Source organism: Ceratotherium simum, chromosome 7 (assembly GCF_057802395.1).
Source record: "Ceratotherium simum simum isolate JZ-2026a chromosome 7, ASM5780239v1, whole genome shotgun sequence".
Lineage (NCBI taxonomy): Eukaryota > Metazoa > Chordata > Mammalia > Perissodactyla > Rhinocerotidae > Ceratotherium > Ceratotherium simum.
In genome coordinates, this window is record NC_141906.1 from 31,677,366 (window position 1) to 31,699,252 (window position 21,887).

Here is a 21,887-nt window from a genome sequence, read left to right on the forward strand (position 1 = left end):
TTATATTTAAAGTGGGTTTCTTGTAGACAGCATATAGTTGGATCTTGTTTCTTTAATCTGGTCTGACAATCTCTGTCTTTTAATTGTTAGGTTTAGGCCATTTACATTTAATATATTTACTGATATGGTTGGATTTAGGTCTACCACTTTTATTTTTTTGTTTGTCCCTTCTGTTTTTTACTCTTTTGTTCTAACTTTCCTGCCTTCTTTTGGAATATTTGAATACTTTTTAGTATGCTATTTTAATTTCTCTATATTTTTGGATCTATTTTAGTTGTTGCTCTAAGAATCACAATATACATACATAACCTTTCACAGTATACTTAGGGTTAATATTGTATCACTTCAAGTGTAATACAGAATCCTTACAAATAGGCTCATTTATCTCCCCCCCACTACCCCAATATTTACATTATAGTTGTCATATGTATTTCATCTATATACACTGATAACCCTACTAGACAATTTATAATTTTTTCTTTCAACAGTCACACATATTTTAAAGAACTTAAGAAGACCAACGTACCCTTTTATATTTACCCAAATAATTACCATTTCTCTTTCTCTTAATTCCCGAAGATGTAGGTTTATCTCTGGCATCATTTCCCTTCAACCTAAATAACTTCTTTTAGCTTTTTTTTTTTTTTGAGCAGGTCTACTGGTGGCAAATTCTATTAATTTCCCTTTATCTGAGAATCTCTTTACTTTGTACCATTCTTAAAGTATATTTTCACTGGACACAGAATTCTGGGTTGACAATTCTTTTCTTTTAGCACTTTAAAGATGTTGTTCCACTCTTTTCTGGCCTCCATATTTTCTGTTGAGAAAGCAGCATGAAATCATCATTCTTTGCATGGAAGAATATACAAAGATATGTCATTTTCTCTAGCTGCTTTCAAGACTTTAAAATTTATTTTTGGTTTTCAGCAGTTGGGTTATATGTGTCTATGTGTGGTTTTCTTTGAGTTTAACATGTTTGGGGTTTGCTCAGCTTCTTGAATCTGTCAATTTATGCCTTTCATACAAATCTTTTTTTCTGCACCAGTCTCTTTCTCCTCTCTTCTGGGAGTCCAATGACATGAATCTTAAACCCTGTGATATTATTCCACAGGTCCCTGAGGCTCTGTTAAGTTTTTCAATCTTTTTTCCTCTGCTTTTCAGATTGAATAATTTCTATTGATCTATCTTCAATTGTCTGTCACCTCCATTCTGCTATTGAGCTTAACCAGTAAATTTTTTATTTCAGATATTGTATTTTTCAGTTCCACAATTTCCATTTGGCTCATTTTCTAGTTTCTATATCTCTGCTGAAAACAACTATTTTTCCATCCATTTCAAGTTATAAGAGCTACTTCAAAATCTTTTCTAATAATTCCAATATCTAAGTCATCGTAGAGTCAGCATATGTTGATTGTATTTTCCCTTGAGAATTGGTCTTTTTTTTTTTTTTCCCCCTACTTCTTTGTATGTTGCATAATTTCAGATTGTATCCTGGACATTGTGAATGTTATATTATGTAGACTCTGGATTGTTGGTGATAGTTCTAATCTCAGCACAAATCCACAAGAGAAAAGAGAGAAAAAAGGGGAAATTCACCCCATGCAGATTACTTCTCCAAATTTTGACTCCCCTGTACCATCTGCTTTTGTTTAATTTTCAGAGTCATTAGGTAGTTATGTTTTGTATTTTTGTCCAGAGTTTTTATGTAATCAGTAGGAGAGATAGGCTGAAGTGGACTTACTCTGTCTTGGCCAGAATTTGAAACTCCTGTCCAGTTTATTTTAGTTTTCTGGAGTTTAAAAAAGCTAAGAGAAATGAAGTCCCAAAGCACGATGAAGGCAGTGACAGCAGGAGAAAAGCCCAGAGCTTAAGAGGCAACAACAAATGCCTCCTCCATGTTTAGAGCCCTGTTTAGATGCCAGGGCACTCCTAAATTGTAGTATCCAGGCCAATGTGATTATTTCTATTTTTTGGATGAGAAGATTAAGGGACAGTTGGTGATTTGCCTATTTGGTCTCAGATCTAATCCCCTAACCTCTTTCTCTGTATCACAGGGCACTGACCATTGCCAACTACATTTCCCAAGATTCCGTGAAAATCAGCTTTTAATTAGATTCTGCCAACAGGAGGCACGGGCATGAACTTGGAGGGTGGGAGGAGAGGAGAAACCAGAGTATTTCTCCCACTCTCTCTGCTCTGGCAGCGTCCCCAGCACAGCTGTGTTTCTTCTGTGGTCTGGATTCCTCAGAGACCCTCTCCCTCAATGTCCCTGCTGGGCTGCCCTGGTTCCTCCTCCATAACGCCACCTCCTCTCCCTGTCCTCCCACCCTACCAGTGGTAGTGGTTTCCTCTTGTACCTGATCTCTGGGTTGCCTCACATCCCATTTGCCCTTTCAACTCTTGCAACATTTTTATAACCAGTTTCTTCTGTTGAATTCCTGCTTCTGAAATACTGGCATAGGCTCTGTTTATCTGGACTCAAATGGATACAGTCCACATGGGAGGGCAGAACGAAAGCTCTAGCTCAAGTCTCTTGATTCAAATGTCAGTGTCTTCCCACCACCCTTCTCTGCTGGAAGAGAGCATCAGGGGCAACAGACCACCTTCTGGCCAACCAGGAGGGCAATGCTTTTATCTAAGTTGCACATTACTTTACAGGGATGTAAAAAAAAAAAAATGTTTTTCATATATAATCAATTTTCTAGGGAAGTCCTCTTACATTCATTGGTATCTTCCTTTTGTCTTAACATAGTACATTATCATTGAGAACTTCGCATCTTCCTCACCTGTATCCCCACTCCTCCTGTGTGTTCTTTTGGAACAGCAAGTCAGTCAGTCATAGAAAACTGAAGTGACTTCAGGGGACCCAGCAGAGCAGGAGATGAGAACTGAATAAGAACCGGGCTGAGGCAGGACTCCAGCTGAAGTGGTCTGTAGTGCCAAAGGAAACACGGGACGGCTTCACCCCAGGAGCAGACCAGGGGTCACGGGATCCAGTGGTGTCTGAGAGGGATCAGAGGTTTGGCAACTTCCCTGAGGCCATAAGGTAAATAGCAGAGTGGGGAGACTTGGCAGTCTCCAGAAAGGGGTGCAGGGACCAGATTAGAGTTAGAGCCACAGACAAGGGAAGAAAACCCCTGAGCCAGCCACGGAGCCGTCCGCCAGTCCCAGGCAGCAGGGATAGCATTTGCTGGTCTATGTCCTGCCATGGGCTTATGAGACAGAAATAAAAGCAGAGGCGCCTGTCACAAAAGACCTTTAATGGTCTCCTATGTATGGTTCTTTTGTTCATTTGTCCTGTTAGAGTTGAATAAACTGTAATAACTTATCTGACACAATAAGGAATGCCACAGGTACAACAGATACACCTGGCAGATGGCCCAGGCATGAGGGTGTCACAAAATAATCACTTAACACAAGGGCTACAGACCTGGACACCTGTCCCAGCCACCCATCACTGCTCACGCCTGGTATCCACACAGTCACTGTGCCCTGCTGAGCGCTGGCTCCCGTTAGGCAGGAAGAGGCAGGCCCCTCATAGTGTGGCTAGACCTTAACACTGAGCGGACACCCCAGGAAGACAGCGCATCCTACACTCATTCCCCCGAGGACTCATGATCTGCAGTGCAGGCCAGGACTGTGCCCCAAGTGTGTGAGGCTCCCCACCCCTCCTCTAACCCCCCCGCCTTTGCAGTAATTCCTGTGATGTTGGCAGAGCCTGGCACTGGCCCCAAATTACATATGGAGAAACTGAGGTCAGGTTCCCAAGGGCACACTCAGACTGAACGGAGAACATGAGTTGGCACTCTTTCTCCCATGCCACATGGCTTGCTGTGCCCCGAGCCTCACGTTTCACCTAGAATGCCTGGGTGGGGGGCCCAGGCAAGATTCTGAACCAAGGGCTAGTCCAGGTCTCCCAAAGTGCCCACTCCATTAGTCATCCCCGGTGAGGGGCCTCGGCAGAGGGGCAGGCCAGCAAGGAGAGAATTTGGGGAACTGCAGGTAGGGGACCAGCCTCTCTTCAGGCATCCTCCTGTTGCCCCCATACTTGGTTGTCCACAGATGTGGGAGTGGAATCCTACTAGAATCACTCGAGGGAAACTCACTGCCTAAAAGGTCTCTGGAGAGATCCTGCCCTCACAGGAGGCACTTTTGTCATAAGGTCCTCCCACAGTGTTTCTTTTATGAAACCCCGGACTTCCATCCACGTGGCTGTATGTATAGAAGCTCCTGACTCTAGTTTCTCTTTCTCCCCTCACACTGCTCCATCTCTTCTCCTGTGGGCCTGGGCCAGGGATGTGGGGTGTCACATTGGGGTACAGACACGAGTCCTGGGGTGGGGCTGGGACTGGTTCCTTGCTTCACGTCCCCCACACTGCATGGGCCAGTATCAGGGTCAAGACCCATCCTCACTGAGCACCAGGCCCCTGCCCAAATCAAAGCCAGGCCAGAGCTTCAGGGAGAGCAGGCCACAAAGCCATCAAATGGGTACACGTGTGTGTACGCGCAGGTGAATAAGCAAATGCTTGGGCCTGGGACTGTGACCCAGGTTCCAATACAAAGATACTTTGTATTGGGATGCTGGAGCCATTCCAACATGAAAAGCAAGAATAGAACCTGTGCTTGCTGGTCTAAGATCAAACCTCAGGATGGTAGTTTGAAGTTTTTCTTCAAAAGAAAGTTTGAAGGAGAAAGCTCAACAGGCAAGACAGATAAAAGCAGAGTTGTTCTGGTGGAAGTGGGAGTGGGGGTGGGACTGGAGACATAGCCTTTGCCTCCACCCCCACCTTCCCACCTTAGCAGCTCCTGACAAAGCTCTGTGGAACCCCAGGGGTTCCAGAGCACTTGGTTTGAAAACCACTGTGTCAGAGTGTCTACAAATCATGGGTCCTGGGGACCTGTGCTTTGACTTCCCTTTTGGGGTGAGGAGTGGGGTGACAGTGATGGGGGAGGATGCTCCCCCTTCAATAGGCCTCTCTTTGAAGCCCCTGTGCAGTGACCCTGCAGGGGAGTGGCAGAGGTGGGGATCCTGCCCCACAGGTAGGCCATTTCAATCCTGGAGGGAGGACAAAGTGATGCAGCTGCCTGGCCCTGGATGGCAAAATGCCAGGCCCAATGCAGGCTTATGAACAAGGGTGGGGGCAGTTTGTTTTGGTCCTTGTTGACTTTAAAAAGAAAAACATCAGAACAGCTATAGGCCTATGTCCATGAGACCCTATAAGAGTTCAAGACTGGGGCCTACTGCTGCCCTCTGGGATGGGTGGAGAACGTCCAGTCCCCAGTGCTTGGCAGGAGAGACACTGCCTTTGCGGGCTGCCGAATCCACTGGGCAACAGGTCAGCTGGGGCTCAGCTCTCAGGGGAGGAGGCCTGGGTTCTCCCTGGCCCGAATCCCTCTCAGTGTCACCCAGAAGCATTGGAGGCTCCAGTAGATCCTGGAGGGGACCTTCGACTGGGAAGGGAAGGGGTAGGCAATTTCTCTTCCACCTCACCTTTGGGGTTCTTCAATGGAGGAGTGCTCCAGTCCTTCCGGGGCCTGGGGGCTGGTGGCTCTTCCTAACCTGAGATCAGAGCCAGGGCTTCCTGGCCTCTGTGGGGTCTGAGAGATGGGAGATGTGGATGACACCAGGCCTGGGAGGGTCCAAGATGCCCCCATCCCAATCACTGGCAATATCCACGTCTTGTCTCTCTGTCCTGGTTGCTGGGACCACTCTCTGTGGGCACAGCATTCCTGAATGTATCTGGATTTCCCTCTAGGCTGGGCCACCAAAGCCAAACTGGCTGCATCTGATTCTGGCTGACATCCGCCTACATGAGAAGGGGCAGGGGATGAAGACGGGTGGGAGGAGGGCTTGGCCACAGCCAACTTCTTGTGTGACCCTGGGTGACTCCCCTGCAGTGGCAGCGCCATGGCCTGTGCAGCCATTTGCAACTTACAGAGCTAACCTTCATCTCCACTGCCTTTCCTCTCATCTGGGCCTCACAATTCCTTGAGTCAGGTGGGAAAGAGATTACCGTCCCATTTTACAGTTAGGGAAATCGAACCCAAGAGGTTGAGTGACTTGCTCAAGGCTACTCCGCCGGTTGGTGACAGCCAGGACTGAGAGGCGCTGTGCAGTTCCAGGCCAGCACGCTCTTCACTGCACCATGTGGGAAGCAGCTTGTCAGCAACTCCCCAGCTGAACCAACACCCCAAGGGATCCCACTCTCACATGTCTGGGCTTTAAGACTGAGGAGGCCCGTGGAGTCCAGCCAAATAAACCAGTCCCTATCCTCGCAGGGACTGAACTCTTCTGTAGGTTGGAAAGCTGAGGAAGTCCAGCTGGCCCTCTGCCTGGGGGTTTTCACCAGGGCCACACTCTTCCTTCCTGCCCAGACTGCTACCTACATGCCACCCCCACGGCCCACTGGAAAGTCCCTGGGTGGAGCTGCGTAGTCAGCACAGGCTCCAAATGTGTGCAAGAAAGAGCCCACACTGTGGGCTGGTGCCTGGGGCCCAGCAGGGCTCCCCCACCCCCAGTTTCACTTCAAGGCCTCACTTGACTCCAGAATGAGACTCCAGGGCTGAGTCTGGATGGAGAGGCGCCCTGCAGAGAAGGACTCAGTCATGTTTGCGCGCTGCAGGAGGAGTGGGGTCTGGAGCCGACCAGAAGCTTGGAAAGATGATCTGCACTTTGCTCTCAGGAAGAGGCTGAAGAAAACACTCCAGCCCAAGGGTCCCACCACTGGGCTGTAGTGCACGGCTGCGCAGGAGGACGCCCGGCCCAGGGGCAGGTGGGGCTAACCTCCAGCCTGAGGGCCACTCACAAAGCTGCACATTCTAACGTGGGCTGAATCCACCCGGAAGGGGCACCATTTCCAATTTATGTCAAGGTACTATACAGACTACCAGCAGCCATGGAGCCTGAATGCAATGGCTCCGTTACTCTCCCCATACTTTCCCCTGACCATGAGCTTCCTGAGGACAGGGGCTGGCACTGACCCATCTCTGTGTCTCCAGTGCTTGGCACTGAGCAGAGAAGCTGAATTCAAATGAACTTGACCACTGCCCCTCTGTACTCCTGTGTCCGAAGAGTGAAAGGCTGGAGGGGGCTATGATGCTTCCTGCAACTGGAGAAATTTCAGGGAAACACAGGGATAAACCCAAAAGGGTGAGTGAGATGGAGGAGGCTCAAGAAACCAATCCCACAAATCTTTTGTGTGCACAGGTTAGGGATGGGGGAAGAGGTTTCTAAGGGAGTGATCACCCCAAATCCTAAAGGGTCTTGTACCAGCTCCAAAGGTTCCAGAGGACAACACTGGAGAACATATACTTGCCATGTGTTGTTTCAGCATCTCATCAACTCTATAGCTGCCCAAAGGAGGCGCAAACTGCCTGGCAAGCTTTCATACGGGCTGGATGCCTGGGGCACCTGCAGCTATGACTCCACGACTGGCCCGGGGAGTGTGGCTGCCCTGAGCTGACTTGGTTCTGACCTGGGCTGAGTCTTCATGAGATTCAGAAGAGAAGGCTGGGTGCAGTGCCAGGCCTGAGCAGTGGGTAATATCACCAAGGGAAATGGTTTCACAGTCCACCCCTGGAGGGGCTGGGCTGAAAAGGGTTGAGATCAAATTTGTATAACATTTGTTGTCACTCTTTCCAGGTGAGTGTGGGATAGAGATAGAAGGGAGCAGGCATTGAAGAGAGATCCCCATATTTGCTTGGGTAGAAAGCAAACGTCAGGGAGTCTGCATCCACAGGGGCCTGCAAGGTACTGGAGGCCCTATCACAACACCCCCGACCAAGCCTCAGCAAATACAAGCTCTGTCCGTCTGTAACACTCGGGCCCTAGGGCCGAGAGTCCTGCTAGCGCTGGCCACAGGCAACTCCCCAGGGGCCCAAGAAGGGCCCTTCCCAGGCCTGGGTGGCAAGGGGAGGGGGGCATGTGTGGTGGGCTAGGAGCTCTCCATGGCCCTGCCACCTGCGGGGTCCAGTGAATCCCCTCTGGAGGCAGACAGAACAGTCAGCAGCTCTGGCTTCGCTCACCAGACCAGAAGCTCTAATGTTCACAAATTCTTAGAGGCCAGAGATGGGACGGCCCTTTGTGATCATTTGGTCAAACCCCTTGGTTTTTCACCCCTTTTCTAGGCGAAGAACTGAGACCCAGAGAGGGAAAAGAACTTGCCCAAGGTCACACAGTAAGTGAGCATCAAAAGGCCAGACAAGAACAGATACCTTGTAAGACTTTCTACCTCATCATCTGCCCGCCCTGTTGCCCTGGAAACGTCCCAGGTCCCGATCACACCAATACCAGCCAATGGGTCCTGAATACCCATGACACTGGGAACTACTGGAGGGTCATCACCTCCCCCAGGAAACAAAGGGTTCCTTGCTACCCTGCAGTCCCCTTCCTTTTGGGTGAGGGCATCTCGAGGGACCCTACCACCTTCTGAGAAGGACCCCCTTGACTGTGCGCACGGTGGCCTCAGGCGCTCTCAGCCTGCGGGCCCAGAACTGCAAGGAGATGCCGGAGGATACCAATGGCCCTGGCCCCCTCTGGATCTCCAGCCTTGCTTCCTGCAGAATCGCTGACTGCTCTCAAGTCTACAAAGAGAGGGAACAGGACAGATTCTCATCGTCCCGCCCCTGCCCCCATCTCTCAGAGCCACCCTCAGGAAACCTCCTCAGGAGCTTCAGCTCACTCTGCTGGGGGTCCGTGCGTTCTGAAGACCCCTCCCTTCTCTCTCTCTCTCTCTGTGCATATTGATAAATAGGACACACACATAGGATACAAGGTAGCTAGGATGTTACGTCCTGAAGATACTGAAACAGACTTGGGCTCGTTCCCACTGCTTGCTTTAGACTAGGTAACTGCTGGTAAGAAAGTCAGTCCAGTTGCTTTTCTCCACTCCTGGGGTCTACAAACCAGTGTCACTGTCAGACACAGAGGGACACGGGGCAGGGACGGGGGTGGAAAGGGAGGTGTTTGGTGGGTCCGAACTGCAAAAAGGCATTGAGAATCTATCCACAGGTCTGCCCCTCCCAGCCAGAAGAGGGTGGCCTTCAATGTGGTCGTCTTATTTAGCTGCCAGAACTGTGTTAACCACCTGGGACTGTGGACACCCTCTCACGTGTCTTGAGCCCTCATCCCACCCCCCCCCAAGCCCTCGTGCCCCATCCTCCCCATCCCAAGTCAGGTTCCAAGGCCAGAGCCGTGGTGGCCTTTCTGGAGGTCAGAAGGAAAAGAGGGGGGATGGAGAAGTGACTGCAGTGAGGGGGTGAAAGGGGTGCAAGTGGCCCTGTTGGCATGGTGATGTGGGCCTGAGGCCAGAGGCTCCCCACGGTAACCTGGAAGACCGCTGGGGCCCCTGGTAGAAAGGGGAAGAACAAAGGGGAGTGGGACGGGCACAGGAAGAAGATAAGTAAGCATCCTAGTGCGTGAGAGTGGACCTGGGGCTGCCCGCGCGAGGCCAGCCCCGTCTATCTATCGTTGAGCTGTGGAGAGCCGGTACCATCCTCCTCCTCCTCCTTGTCGTCCTTCATGCCCTTCAGTCTCTGGCGGGCAAAGTCCTCAAACACAATGTCGTCATCGCTGGTGGGAGAAATAAGGAAAACGGGCCGTGTTTGCAGGGCAGGGAAAGGAAGCTTGTCCAGAGCGGTCAAAGGCTGGCCTCTGGGGCTGGCCTTGGGCAGAAAGGCCTGCCAGGCTGGCACATCTGAAATGCCCACCAGTGACAGTGAGACTGGTCACATCTGGACTCCAGCCAGTTGTGGAAATACCAGAGGGAGGCACAAGTTTCACTTCCATGCCTAAGGGCTAGAAAGTGACCCAGTTCTTGAAGGGTTGGAGGGGGCAAATCATACAGGGGGCAGTGTGGCTGGGCTGGGGCCAGAGGAAGAACACATTCCCACTGTGAGAGGCCAGGCCACCAGCAGTTTCACAGCACATTCTGAATCCCCCAAGAGCAAGCCCAAGTAACCCCACCCACCCACCCAAAGAACGACCCTCAGGAAGCACTCCTGTTTCTGCACAGGAAGGAGTGGGCTTGGCTTACTGGAAGAGAAAACCTTGAAGGCTTTTTCTCTGAGGAAGTGGCAGCTCACATTCCACCCTGAGGGATCTTTGATGGGGGGTGGAGGGGGGGACTGCATATCTAAATAGAGGAACAGAGGAAGGGTGGGTGGGGAAGAGGGTGCCCGAGTGGGGTTTCAGGACTAAAGACTGCTTCTAAGAAAAGTGAGTTCCCTTCATAAAACATATCCACTCAGGCCCACCGAGTCCCCTGCCCCACAGAATTCAGCCAGCCGCATGGGGGGGTCCTCATGGGGTGACTTAAGACCCCAATCCCAAATATCTCCCAGGTGACAAGGGAAGGGTGGATTTGGAGCTGGAGTGAGAAAGATGCTTGGCCCTGGAGGTGGTTCATGATGTGGGCCCAGGTCCTCCCCCTCTGGCCACTGTCTGGTGACACGATGGCCTTTGACCACAGGGAGATCCACATCAGTCCTCAGGAGTCGGAAGCAACAAGATCACCAGAACCTTCCCCACCCCACAGCCTGATTCCACCGCTGGGCGCAGGCGGGGCAGGAGAGCCCCAGCCCAGGGCCACGAACCAGCCCTGTGTGAGCCGAGCAGGCGCTGTGGATGGACGAACGGACTGACGGACGGACGTGCAAGGACGAGGGAGGAAGACAGACCCCACCAAGGCAGGAGGAAGAGGAACAGGCACGGAGGGTCCTTCAAGTCACATGCAGGCAAGCGGGTTGCTGAAGAGGCGAGCAGAGGCGGCTCTCAGCAGACGGGGTTAGACCAGCTGCTCCTCAGGGTTAATAGGCATATATGCAAATGACCCGTCGCCCCGCCCACCGCCCGAGGCCCGCCCCCCAGACGTCTGCAGGCAGGGTTTGGCTTACTTTGTGTCAAGTTCTATGAGATTGGTATCTACTGGCGCCTCGTTCTCTGGAACTAAACACAGGGCGGGCAGGCACCCATGGGTTAGTGGAGAGTGGGCAGGTGTAGGGGCAGGTGGGTACAGGTCCCCACCCCGGGACATCTAGGCTAAGATGGGGAGGGCAAAGGAAGACGGGGAGTGGGGAAAGAGGGCTGGTCCCTGGTCTGGAAACACCCCAAATCATCCTAAAGGCAGGGAGGAGAGTCCAGGAAGGACCCCGGAGACCCAGCACAGCCCCAGGAGGACAGATACACCTCTGGGCCCTGCTCCTTCTGGCATGTCGCCAACATGACTTCGATTCATTTCTTGCCTGCATGACTTTCACTAACTCTAAGACATTTTTCACATTTTCTCATCTCTGAACTTGGGGTATGTTTTACAATCAATGGCATTACATAGTTTAATTGAGTGAACGTTTTCTTTTTTTGTGGTACATACTATGATGTTGCCTCTTCCAAATGAAACATAGATTTAAGGAAAATCTTGGAAAAATGATGGGGATGGTGTGTCCAGGGGCTGTCTTATCCATGCAGCCCCTTCTCCCACACCTGGATGCAAGACAAGGGGGCTCCAAGCATGGCCAGTGCCCCCATGTCCACTCCCAGCCTCCCCGCCCCATGGAGAACAGAGCCAGACCCTCTGTCTCCCAGGGGAGGTGGATGCAAATCACAAAAGATCCTGCGGAGCTGGGGGAGAGGGGTGACCCCGTGCTAAAGGCTGACCCAGAGGGAGGTGGTGTGACAGGGAAACATGGCAGCTGGGTCAGCTGTCTGGAAACCCCCTCCCCAGTGACCCACAGATCCTGCTCACCTTCCCGATGTGGGGGTTCCTCTTTGGGCTTGGGATGCATTAGGGTGAAGGGCAGTTCCACGGCCACATCACTGAAACAGAGACCCAGACCCAGTGAGCCGCGAGTGAATCTCAGGCTATGAGACTCAATGCCCTGTCAGTCTGAGGACTGGGAGGGTTTCATGGTCTGAGGAGGTAGCTCTGGGCTGAGGGGTAGGAAATCAGGCTTCAAGCCCCAGGTCTGCCATTCTCTGAGCCTCAGTATCTCTGGGAGTTGAAGGAGGAGACCTCTTCTCCTGGCTCCAAAAAGAAAAGGAAACCTCCTCTTTCCTGAGAAGGATCCCTGGATTCCCACGAGCTGGGAGGAGGCATAGGGATGGGAAAAAAATTGCCCAGGACAGTGTGCACCTTGGTCACTGGTGGCGCCAGAGGTGCCCCGGGACCCTGGCAACCTCAAAACACCGCAGCCAGCCCAGCCCTCTCTGACACTGCCCATCCCAACTTCCTGGTTGGAACTCCCCTCACCCTCACTCCATCCCATTTCCCAACATCTCCAGGAGGCTCCTGTAAAAGTGCTCAGGTGGCCCTAGCCCCCTGCCATCTGGAAGACACACGGCAGAGGTCAGTTTAATTAAATTCAAGTTGGATGGGACCTAGTCCGCAGGACCGTCTACATTGTGCATGGAGCCTCGAGGCCATGTGGGGACCAAGGGTGGGGATGGCAGGGAAGAACGGGGGAGGTGCTGCCACCCGCCAGTGCTTCTGCCTGGGCCTGCTCTCCCCTTGGCCCTGACGGACAGAATAATAACAAGAGCAGACGCTTACATGATGTCGACTCTGTGCCAAGGACTATTCTAGAGTAACTCTTAATCTTCACAACACCCTATTATTACACCCAATGTACAGACTGGGGAACTGAGGCAGAAGGAGAAGAAGTATCTTGCCCAAGGCCACACAGCTATTATTGGGAAGTGAAAGACAGGATTCTGACTCCATAATTCACACCCTTAACCACTGTGTCATAACAGCTCAGCACTGAGATGGTGATTCCCAGCCACCCTTGGCTCTCTACTCTGACAAAAGGAGCCCTGAAAGCTCCTCCTCTCAGCTTGGGGTGGTGTCATCCTAGGAGGCCCTGTCAACTGTGAGCGACTCCAGAAACAGCCTTATCTTATTGATCTTGCTGCCCAGGGCCCAGCTGGGGGGGAAGGGACAAGGGAACAGAGCAGTCAAGGACACAAGCTGTGCAACCAGAAAGGTCTGTTCCACCAGCCCCACCACTCCCTAGGGGATACTTTACATCTTCAAGTCTCACTGAGCCCATCTGGAAAATGGAGACAACAATACCCACCTTCTAGAACCACTTCTGGGAGATGATGTAAGAAAAAGACAGGGTTAAACTGTGAAGCTGTGCCTGCCAGAATCATTACTTCCCCTCGATAGGAATGTGGGGGTTTCATAAGGCTGTTGAAACAATTTGGCTTTATTTTTGCTTCCAAAGAGGATTGCTTCTCCAGGTTCACTTGGAAGAGTGAGCTATCAGAATGGAAGCTAGTGGAAGATGGAGTTCGCCAACTTTCATTAAAGCCATACAAGACATGGATGGAAGAATCAGGACCTTAACCTTCTACCAAGCCATCAGCCATCAAGGGCAGGGGGCGTGTCTGATTCCTCTCTGGGACCTAGGCACCCAGCACAAGGCTGAGCAAAAGCCCGGGTTCAGGAAATCTTTACTGAATTATATTGAACTGAACTGAACTGAATTGATTTCACTTCTCCAAACGGACTAAGATTTCTTGGGATGAGCAATACTGCCATCTTGTGACAGGAGCAGGCAAAACCACTGCATTTGGGGCACATGCATTTTTGGAATGTACATGGATCCAGCTGGCTTCTTGTCTACAAGCTTCTTCTTGTCCAAGGAATCTTGTCTACAAAAGCATATCTCCTCAGGACCTCTCCTTAGCAACACTCGGCCCGCAGTGAATTCTCATTAATGTAGAAGTTTGAAAGCCATGAAGCCTGCGTTTCTCTAAAATATCCTGTAATTCTGACTAACTGGGGGCCACTCCCTGATCAATGAAGCCGGGCTTTGCTGTCCACAAAGGTCCTTGTCACTTGTGTGGGATAGAAGAGCAGGGCGAGGTTTTTAAAGGAGAAACTACATCTCCTCAGTCCCTCTGGAGAGGGTTCTAGTCTGAGCACATGCCTGAGTCTGGCAATCGAAAGTGACCACTAAGAATCCTTCCAACCCGGCGCCCTGTGGTTCTGGATGGTCAGACCAATAGTCTCCGGGCCCTCCAGGAAGATGGGTTGATCAGGTCAAAGGGAGGGACTTTACCTGGACGCAAGATCTCCCAACAGGCTGGGTGGGTCAGAGGAGGCGGGAGAAGTGGTCAGGAGAGTTCAGAGAGGAAGAAAACAGAAAGCACGTTCATTCACCACCTCTACTGCCCGCTGGGGTGGAGAAGACCCTGAGACACACTCCCACCGCCCCCTGCACGGCTGTAACCTCTCACTGGGGGACACACAGACATAGCATTAGCCCTGCCCCTGCTGGGGGAACTGAGATCCAGGTCCTGCTCAGCCAAACCCCCCGCCAAGCAGTACTGAGCCCCAGGATCCTCATCTGTGAAGGAGACTAGGCCCTGTGCCGCCTGCCGGGGGAGGCCAGGACTCTCTCATGGCAGAAGGAGGCACTTCGGATTCACCGAGGATCCCTCAGAGAAGGACCTGAAGGCAGACTGTGGGTCCTGCAGGAGTCACAGCCCTGGGATCCTATACTATGTGCTCAGGCCTACACACTGCCACCTGCACGAGGCATTGTTCTAACAATAAAGGGGACTCTGTCTAATGCTATTTAGCTTTTCAACCTTTTCATAGAAATTTAAGAATTAGAAAAAAAAAAATCCTCTGACAAATTAGAAATCCCAATTCTAGGTTTATAACAAGATGTAGACCCAATATATGGGGAAAAGTGAGAGTTCTTTCTGAGCCTCCAGCAGACTCTGCACCAGGCAGGCCCTATGTCTGGTCCACTGCCGGGACCCCAGCACCGAGCCCATGACCTGAGATTAAGGAAGGAGACTTCAGGAAATGTTTGGGGAACTGTTTGGACCTGTTTCCCCATCTGTAAAATGGGGGAGTCGGAATATACCCGACCCAGCTCCGGCACTCTGAGCCCCTGTAGCCATTTCCCCAGCAGATCAGCCCGGGCATGAGTTGGGGTGGGTGCTGTGCCCCGAGACATGAGGAGGGGCACAGCACCCCCTGGAGAGCCCACAGCACAGACACGTCTCCCCCAGGCCCCCAGACACGGGATAGGGAAGAGGAGGAGGAGGAGAGAAAGATGGGGGGCAAGGGAGGGGCTGAAGGCCTCTGAGGGGGAGGGGAAAAGGGGCAGAGGAAGAGAAGGAACAGGAAGTCCTCAAGCCCAGCTCACCCTCAAGGTGGATGCCGTTAGAAGATCTGGCAACCAGGCAGAATGGAGCAGCGGGCTGTGGGGCTGTGGGGGTGTGCGGCTGCGGGTCGTCAGGGACATGACCCTCTGTACTCAAGGGTCTTGGGCTGGGCTAGAGTACTTACCCACCCCGCGACACCACCAGCTTCACTTTCACTTTGTAGGAAACAATGATGCCCAGGATCTCCCTGTTGGCTCCTTCCCTCAACCTGCACGGCGACATAGGGAAGCCGGTTCATGGGTGGACGAGACATGGTGGGAGTGGGGCGCAGTGGGGGGCAGCAGCCATCCATCCCTCTCCTGGGCCACTCAACCACCATGTGCAAGCAGAGCCCAGCGTGTGAGAAAGGTGAGCTCTGCCCTCAGGGAGCGGGCCCTGGGAGTGGCATTCCATATCTGGCTGTGCGCCCCATCCCATCGGCCCCTTTCCCCCAGGGCCTGTGTCCCAGTGGTGCAGGGAGCAGCGGCCCCTTCCTGCTCTCAGTGGATGGACTCTGCTTCTCTCCCTGCTCAGCAGCCCGTGGGTTACAAGGGGCTGGGCTGGGAGTTCAGCGAGGAGTTGGCGGAGGAGAGGAGAGGGTATCAGGGAGGACCCTGGAGGAGGTGGAGCCTCAAGTGGGCTTTGAAGGCAGGGAGGACTTGAGCCAGCGTGGAAGAAGAGGTCAGACGCCCTGAAGTGAGCAGGCAGCCTGTGCGGGGGCTGGTGAGAGACCGTTTGGGCTGGAGCACACGGCCCGTGTGGAGAGTGGAGGCAGGGGTGCTGCAGAGGAGGCCAACGCCTCATTGAAGGGCCAGACTTCGCGGGTAGGGTAAGATGGGTTCCCCACACCCCCTGGGCTCTGCTAGAGCAGGGTGGCCTCAGAGGGTCAGTGATGACCAGAGGGAGGAGTGACCATACGGCCCTGGAATCCCTGCCTTTGAGGGGCACCCCCAGATCTGGTCCAGCCCAGCTCACTTCCCTCATCTCTCCAGACTCCCCAGGCCCTCCTGATTCATCCTCTCCTGCTAGGATCCTTCCAGGAGACACTCCCTTCCTCCCAGCCTTGCTCTGCCCCAGGGACACCCCCATCTGACTGAAGACACTAGGTCAGGAGCTGCTGCCTCCTGCAGGAAGTCCCTCCAGGTTGCCCTCCCCTAGGCAAGCCAGCAGAGCCCAGCACTGACCAAGGGAGCTGGGTCTAGGGGTCCATCTCGTTCTCTGGGTCACCCCTGGATAGGGTTGGGGCAGTGGGACAGCTTCCTTGGCAGGTCAAGCTCCTGAGGATGGGCCCTGGACAATGCTTGGGGAGAGGGTGGCCCGAGCCTGGGCTGGGCCTGCTGGGACCATGGTGGGTGTGGCCCCTTTGGGGAGGGGGGGCATCCAGGGGCAGGTCCTCACAGGGTGCTGGAGGCCAGGTTCGTGTCTTCATGCTTGAGCTTCCCGTCCAGGGCAAGGCCCCGCTTCTCTCTGTTGTTGGCCAGGAAGGGGGTCAGCGTGTAGACCTTGCAGAACGTCGAGCTGGGCGCTACTGTGTCGCTGGGAAGAAGGAAGACAGGTGTGGAGACGCAACCCCCTCCCCCAGAGCCAACCCCAGCCCTCACCCCTAGCCCAGCCAGGACATCGAGCCTGGCCCTGCTCCAAGCCTCCCTCCCCGGCAGGGGCCACAGGGCCAGGCCCAGCTCCGGCAGAAAGACACTGCCACCCAACAGAGGCACATCTCTGCTCCACACGCAAACACCAGTGACTCTGGGATGATCCAACAACTTCATTCATGGTTTGTAAGTAGCTGCAAGTTTTGAAAAATTCAATGTACTGCTGCTTGATGCGGATGTTTTAGTGGAGAGAGCATGGACTTTAGTTTTCTAATATTTTATTACAAAAAAATTTTAAACATCTAGAAAAGTTGAAAGAATTGTGCGGTGAACACCCATACGCCCACCACCTGGGTTCCACGATGAAAACCCTACTCGCTTGAGCTCAGATCTGTCCTTCGAGTGTCCAGTGTTCTGACTGCTCTGTTTTTACTTGCTCTTGTTCTCCAGGCCCCTGAGCAACAGTGAGAGAGCCGGCACGCAGCCCAGCCAACACTTGGAGTCAGCCGGCCTAGGTTCGAGCCCCAGCTCTGCCACTTGCTGGCTCTGTGAGACCGAGCAAATGCCACCTCTCTGGCTCCACTTCCTCCTCCACATGCTGGGTGCAGGCACCCAGGCCTTCGTGAGGACTAAGCAGGACCCTGAGTGTGAACACCTCCCCCATCCAGGCTGATGTCTGTTACATGCGGGGCCATTGGAGGACTCTGGATTTTCCACTCTTTGGGGATGATATTTACCCTGGCTCTAGAGGCACTTCATTGTACCCCCCACCCCTCAACAGGAATCTATGCCTCGTGGCTTTGATTTTTTTTAAACCAAGAGTGGACATCCAACAATAGGGAAATGTTTGATCCAGTCATAGCCTGTTTACCTTTAGGCATTAAAAACGATCTCAAAGACCACGTGGTAACATTTAAAAAATGCTAAGTTGCAAAAATACCGATTGCTATTATATGTAAATTAATACACACATATATGAAAAATTACATGAAGTGCAATTGCCCCCCGAAAATTATTTGCAGGGCCGGGAGAAAAAACAAGTGTGTCTTCCAGTGGGAGCATCTACTTCCTCTAGGTGAGAAGAGATGTTTCACTTGATTGTTCCTCTTGCCTTAGCTGCTGACAAGTTTGGGACAAAGTTCCATGCTAAACCATAGTAGCTCTTCTCAAACCCAGACTTTTTTTTATATATAATTATTATCTACCCTCCCACACACACCTCTTCTACCCAATGAACTGGATTATTCCTTTATCAGACAAGAAAAGCTGCCTATCTGGTGTCTTTCCCTCTTTGCCTTGGACTGCCAGGAAGCTCAGAGCAAAGTATCTCCCTTCAATCTAGGCTTCTGATACAGTGTAATTATTCTTTTCTCTCCGTGACCCTAGTCCTCTTAGATTCATTAGCTCTTATTTTGTCATTCTAGTTTTAGTGGGTCTTTTCCCTGACCATAGCATGCATTTCCTTGTAGCTAAATCAAGTAGATGGCTTCTAAAACACTGTTGAGGATCAGCTACTCTGAGTGGCAAGGAATTCTGAGGCTCAGCCCACTGCCAGGTGGAGAAGAGCCATCCAGGCCTGACCCAGGGCTTCTCTTTTCCCCACCCAATCCCACGCATCCAAGGCCGGGCTTGTGCTCACTTACTCAGCCTCCTCCATGGCCACGGGGCACTTGTACTGGGCTGTGTTGAAAAGGCAGATGTCCGCATACTGGCGCACTGGGGAGGAAGAGGGAACCAAGGTGATGTGAGCCAGGGTGCAGCTCCCAGGCATCCCAGGTTCCCCTGAGTTGGGGATGTTCAGCCCTAGGCAATGGCCAGAGTCTTCAGGGGCTTCTGCAGGAATCAGTCCCCATCCTCCACCCAAAGGGCAGTCCCAAACACACCCATTCCCTTTCATAACCAAAAGTCTTCCCCTCAAGGACAGCTCTGTCCAGAACCCAGGGGACCTAAGAGAAGAGGCAGCTTAAACAGTAAACTTATTACCTGGCCAATAAGCAGCCTGTGTTACCAGCCTCAAAAGCCTTACCCTTCAGCTTAGAGCAGTAGTTATTCACAAGGCTGTGGACAGAGGAGAGCCTCCAGCTACCCCAGCCCTTGGGAGGACTGCCTCTTGCCCGCCCCTGGGCTGGCCCTCTGCCCGGGATACCCGAGATCTTGATCTTCTTCACTGTCTTGTTGGTGTTGTTGGTGACATGGACGTTGACACTAATGGGTTCTCCGTGGTAATAGATCTGGGGGGCATAAGAAGGGACAAGGGTTGGATCAGAGGGTCTCAAAGATCCAGGTAAGGGGGAGGGAGAAGAGGCTCCACCCGCATCTCCTGGGCTCCCCAGACCTCGGCCACTCTGACACCGGCCCCAAGTTCATCAGCCACTTCCCACCGATGCTCAACCACCGGGCATGTTAGACTTTAGTTCCTTTGTGGGACCTTGAGAGATAACTGAATTAGAAGGTGATATTCCTGGGCTCTAGTCCTAGCTTGGCCACCAGAAATAGTGATAACAATAACAATAACCACAATAGCAAGGATGAGGGCAGTGTGACCTTGAACAGGTTATCTAAGTCTTAGTTTCCCCATCTGCACAATGAAGGGGTTAGACTAGGTGAGGTATCAAGTCCCTGCCGGCTCTGGCTGCCTGGAACTTTAGACACAGGAGGGTCTGGAAGCAGGAGGAAGGTGGGGAAGGGCTGCCCCCCTCACTGAGGGACCCAGCTCTGAATCCTCACTGAGGGGCCTCAACTTGCGTCTCGCTCCAAGCACTTGCCTTCAGCTGCCCCGGAGAGGGAGACAGGTGCCCACACTTCGAGGAGGGGCCAGCCTGAAGATGGGGGTGGTGGCAGAAAGCCCCCGTGCCTTCCTGCAGCAGGGTTTGCTGTCTTAGAGCTCAGGTCTGGCAGGGTTAGAGCAGGGGGTTCGCACCCCCTCTGCCAAGCCGGTTGGTCGTTGGGCCGGGGGCAGAAGCTCCTACCCGAGGGGTCCCAGGGGCCATAGAGAGCTGGGGTCAGAGGTCCCAGCTCTGTAGAGCAGCTTCCACCCCCCACCAAGTCTGAGCCTCTTACCTCCTTATCCAGGGAGGCCTCGAGGTGCAAGGGCTTGTCCGACATGAGGAACTGCCTGGTGGTCTCCGCTGTGGGCTGGGGGCCAGGCCTCTCCGGGGCATACTGAACCTTCCTGATGACCAGGCGCACAGAATTCCTAATGGAGATGGGCAGAGCGGAAGATGACCAGAGTCACTTGCCTCCATCCCCTTTCCATGCAATTCTCACATCTCTCCTGCTCAAGAAACTGCCATGGCTCCCCATGGCCTTAGAATCCAGTCTAAACTGCAGAGGTTGCCAGAGGGGCCTTGTCACCATCTGGCACCACTCCATCCTCCCCATTCTGTCCCCAGCCACCCCCACTTCCTCACTGTCATGCTTGATGGCCTATCTAGTCTTATCTGAAGCTTCGCTTGCACTGCGCCCCTCACCTATTACACCCTCTTCCCACTTCTGCCCTCATTTGCTTCCTTCTTCAAGGCCCAGCTAAATACCTCCTCTTCCAGGAAACCCGCCTGGATCCACCCACTCTGATCCTCTCCTGCTCTGAACCCCCACAACATCAGAGGCTGAACCACTCCGTGGCAGCGCTTCCCGTGGGTCTTTGTGTTGGTGCCCAGCAGGACGGTAAGAAAGGGACTATGTCTACACTTCCTGCATCCCTTATGTCACCCAGTAGAGTAAGCTCCTTAAGAACAGAAATTTCTATCTAAATGGTTCATTGCTATATTCTCAGCACCTTGATCTGCCTGCCATATACTAAATGCCTGTTAAATATCTGTTAAATAAAGATATGCAGAGGGGGACAGGGGCGTCATGAAGAAATGGGGGCTCGGAGAGGGGACGGGTTCAGTGGAGGGGTGCAGATTCAGTCAGGCGGTTGCAGGCCAGTGAAGAGGATAAAGACTCAGTGAGAGGATGGAGGCCCAGAGATGAGATGGGCTCAATGAAGGTGACAGGGGCTCGCTCAGGAGGACACAAGAACAGGAGGCCGTGGTGAGGGGAGGGGGACTCAGTGAGCAGTCTCTGTCGCATGCTGGGCATGCTGGCGCCCTCATTTCTCAGACAAGCCACGTCCATTCCCTGGAACTGGAGAGTCAGGGTTAAAGTCCTGGCCCTCCCCTCACTAACTATATGACCTTGAATAAATGAACCTCTGTGCCTCAGTTTCCTCATCTATAAAATGGTAATAGCATTTTACATAATAGCTCTCTTACGGCTGCTGTCAGGCTTAAATTAGTTCACACATATCCATCACTTAGAGCAGTGTCTGGCACCTAATGAGCCCTTGATGAATGATAGTTGCTATATCATTATTAGTAGTAACTCTGGCGGGGACTTAAATGTCCCATTGGTGGGGTGAGGGTGGTGGCTGTTAATAGTGCCTCCTCTTCCCTGCTCTGGCCAGGCCTCTCCCACAACCCACAAGCCCCTTCCTTTCCCCTGGTCTCAGGTCTTAAGAAGAAAAGGGGGACAGAGAGGCGAGAGAGAAGGGTCCCATCTCCCTATACACGAGGTGCCCAGGCTGGAGATGGAGATGCCTGCAATACATCACGTAGCCACCAGGTGGCAAACACAGCCCACTCCCTCAGCGCTTGCAAGGCCTCAGCCAGCCTCCTGCAGGAACCGTCCCTTCGGAGGCAGGGCAGGACCTGACCCCAAGAGGAGCAGGCGTGGTGAGAGCGGAGCTGGGCAGCCCACCCCAGAAGGCAGGACCAGCTGATTCCGGCTGCCAGCCTGGGTTTTCTGTCTGCCCAGGGCTGTGCCTCTTCAGGAGAATGCTTCCCCTCTCTGAGGCACGCACTGACCTCCTTCTCCCTCTCCCCGGGGTGGGTTCACTTTCCCCACTTCCCTCCCTGTCTTAGAAGCCTCCATCGACACCCTCCCCCACCCACCTCCTGCTGAGGCCTGCCTCCCAGGAGGACTGGGAAATGGGGGTCCAGGCTAGCCAGGAATCATCTTGCTCACTGGTTAAAACATTATGAATTTCGATTTTTTTTCCAAAGCAAAATAAAAAGACATGCAGTCTGGAGGGGATAAGACTAGAGGCAGGGAGATGAAGGAAGCAGGTATGGTGGTGCAAAGAAAAAATGCTG

At 52.7% G+C, this 21,887-nt stretch overlaps 1 protein-coding gene across 4 annotated transcripts in view; it reads right to left on the minus strand.

Moving 5' to 3' along the window:
- Positions 1 to 1,215: 1,215 nt before the first annotated feature.
- Positions 1,216 to 21,887, minus strand: part of ARRB1 (arrestin beta 1) — an 80,524-nt gene continuing 59,852 nt past the window's right edge. For 3 of the 4 annotated variants that reach the window (XM_004434004.3, XM_087433459.1, XM_014790331.2), the window contains exons 8-16: positions 19,813 to 19,948; positions 18,899 to 18,983; positions 18,396 to 18,468; positions 16,559 to 16,696; positions 15,306 to 15,389; positions 14,062 to 14,085; positions 11,742 to 11,812; positions 10,894 to 10,945; positions 1,216 to 9,571 (exon numbers count right to left, since the gene is read on the minus strand). In XM_004434004.3, the coding sequence (XP_004434061.1) occupies positions 9,460 to 9,571; positions 10,894 to 10,945; positions 11,742 to 11,812; positions 14,062 to 14,085; positions 15,306 to 15,389; positions 16,559 to 16,696; positions 18,396 to 18,468; positions 18,899 to 18,983; positions 19,813 to 19,948 (775 nt within the window). In that variant the 3' untranslated portion in view covers positions 1,216 to 9,459. The remainder of the gene's footprint in view (positions 9,572 to 10,893; positions 10,946 to 11,741; positions 11,813 to 14,061; positions 14,086 to 15,305; positions 15,390 to 16,558; positions 16,697 to 18,395; positions 18,469 to 18,898; positions 18,984 to 19,812; positions 19,949 to 21,887) is intronic. The other variant, XM_004434003.3, reaches the window with a different exon arrangement.